Genomic DNA, 1,927 nt, shown 5'->3' with positions numbered 1-1,927 from the left:
GTTATAAACATGGAAGGGTGGTTGGGTTCCGATTTATTATAAAAAAAGTGAGTGTGCTTATGACCGCACGACTGAAGTAAAACTTCTTTCGCTCTATCTATATGTATATATATATGAATGTGTGTGTACAAAATATACATGTATGCACATATACATATATTAATTTCCTACAAATATTTAAATTTATTTTATGTTTTCATTAGTAAATTAATATTTTTGCATAGATCTTTTATTTTTTTCATTGTTTTATTCGTTATTTTCATTATTGGGTACATCAGTAATTACTGTGGTTGATTGTAAAACCGAGACAATAGGCTTATGATACGAGAAATACGATACATATATTCTAGAATTAAAATTAGACAGAAATCTAGAAAAAACTGCATCGATTGTTGTTAAATGTCTTGTAGTTGGCTCATTACGGTCATTATTCATTTGTAACTCTAATTTATCTCGTAGAAAGTTTATCAAGAGTTGTCCATCTTCGGATGCGAAATTGATATTGAAATCTCCTGCTAAGATTAGTGGCAACGTATGATAGTTTTCTCCTAGTTCTTCAGAACCTACTCGACCATAAATCATAAGCCTTCTGTATATAAACTTTATGATATTATTAACTGTGTTATTGGGCGAAATGTAAACAACTACCATTATGATGTTTGTTCCATCGTCCAAAATACAGTGAGCAGCACATATATCACCAATTGATGACTGACCAATATCAACTTCACGAATATGTCGTAATAGAATGTCCATGTTCGAAGTTACTATATTCGAGGTATCATTCGATTTCTGATAAATTGCCACTCCTGCTGATCTAACATTTTTACGCTTGAATTTCGCAATACAATCAAAATTCGGGATCTCATTGTTTTCATCGTCATTTGACCAGGTTTCTGATAAAAACAGGATATTGCTTGAATCAATTGCGGGATCGCTCAAGTCCGATACGTGTTTTCTGAGACTTTGGCAATTAAAAGTAACTATGGACAACTTTTTTCTGTCATTCATAAAATCGAGAATCGTTCTACCTATTGTTGACAATGTGTTCAACGATAATCGGCGAAATTCATCTTGTAAAGATATGATCGATATATCATTTTTTCGCCAATGATAAAATCTATTATCATTGTCTTTTGGTACTATGTAGAGTCCGTCAATACTGGTAACTCGTGATAGAGCAACATAAAGTAATGATAAAGAATGAGTCCTTTGATATTCATAAACTACTTCATCGAATGTTCCACCTTGAGATTTATGAATTGTCATGGCACATCCTGATACTAAAGGAAAATGATTACGTTTTGCATTTATTGTTTTGTTATTATTCATGGCAATGGTAGATGTTCTACGTTCTATTGGGACGGCATGTTTATCAATATTATGTGCCGCAACGTAAGCGGATATACTATACTAATAAATATTTTTGTGTTATATTATATTTCCTACTAATAGAAATTAAATTGATCACAACAATATATACAAGGCATTTATGAGTTTGATGGAATACCCTTATTGTAGGTCGGAATTCGCCTCGCAATTTTAACATTTTTTGCAATTCTCTCACATATTCTAACCAAGAATATGAAGAGACAGAAATATATGTATTTACGGCATATGATGACATGGCATATATGCCGAAGCAGAGAATAGGCAGAGACAGAAATACACTCCCAACGAAGAATTTCGTTTGTATTTATTTCATATTGAACAGCGAAAAATGTGTACAAAACACACCTCTCGCACAGAGAACATAAACAAATTTTTTATGCATGTACATATTTACATCTTCTATCATATTAATCTTTTGTCTCTGCACATGCTCATATCATAATCTTATTATGTATACGCATGTGCGCATTCAGAAATTTAAATCATGATTTTATAACTTATCAATATACATAATGTATTACATGCGCGCGCATTG

The 1,927-nt window shown here is 31.9% G+C and overlaps 1 protein-coding gene across 1 annotated transcript; it reads right to left on the bottom strand.

Annotated features, from left to right (window-relative positions):
* Nucleotides 1–409: 409 nt before the first annotated feature.
* LOC120775327 (ATP-dependent DNA helicase pif1-like) lies at nucleotides 410–1,390 on the bottom strand. The gene is made up of 2 exons (XM_040105469.1): nucleotides 649–1,390; nucleotides 410–589 (listed from the first exon to the last, which is right to left on the bottom strand). The coding sequence occupies exons 1-2, from the start codon at nucleotides 1,330–1,332 to the stop codon at nucleotides 557–559; spliced, it is 717 nt and encodes a 238-aa protein (XP_039961403.1). The 5' UTR covers nucleotides 1,333–1,390; the 3' UTR covers nucleotides 410–556.
* Between the last annotated feature and the right edge of the window lie 537 nt (nucleotides 1,391–1,927).

This window comes from Bactrocera tryoni, chromosome 4 (assembly GCF_016617805.1).
Source record: "Bactrocera tryoni isolate S06 chromosome 4, CSIRO_BtryS06_freeze2, whole genome shotgun sequence".
In the NCBI taxonomy this organism is placed as follows: domain Eukaryota; kingdom Metazoa; phylum Arthropoda; class Insecta; order Diptera; family Tephritidae; genus Bactrocera; species Bactrocera tryoni.
This window is presented reverse-complemented; position numbering and strand designations above follow the sequence as displayed.

Bases quoted from the DNA above. Each gene is read 5' to 3' on its own strand.
- LOC120775327 (XM_040105469.1), bottom strand. From the start codon at position 1,332: ATGAATAATAACAAAACAATAAATGCAAAACGTAATCATTTTCCTTTA. The intron at 590-648 runs GTAGTTGTTTAC...GTTTATATACAG, and splicing joins ATGGAACAAACATCATAATG to AAGGCTTATGATTTATGGTC.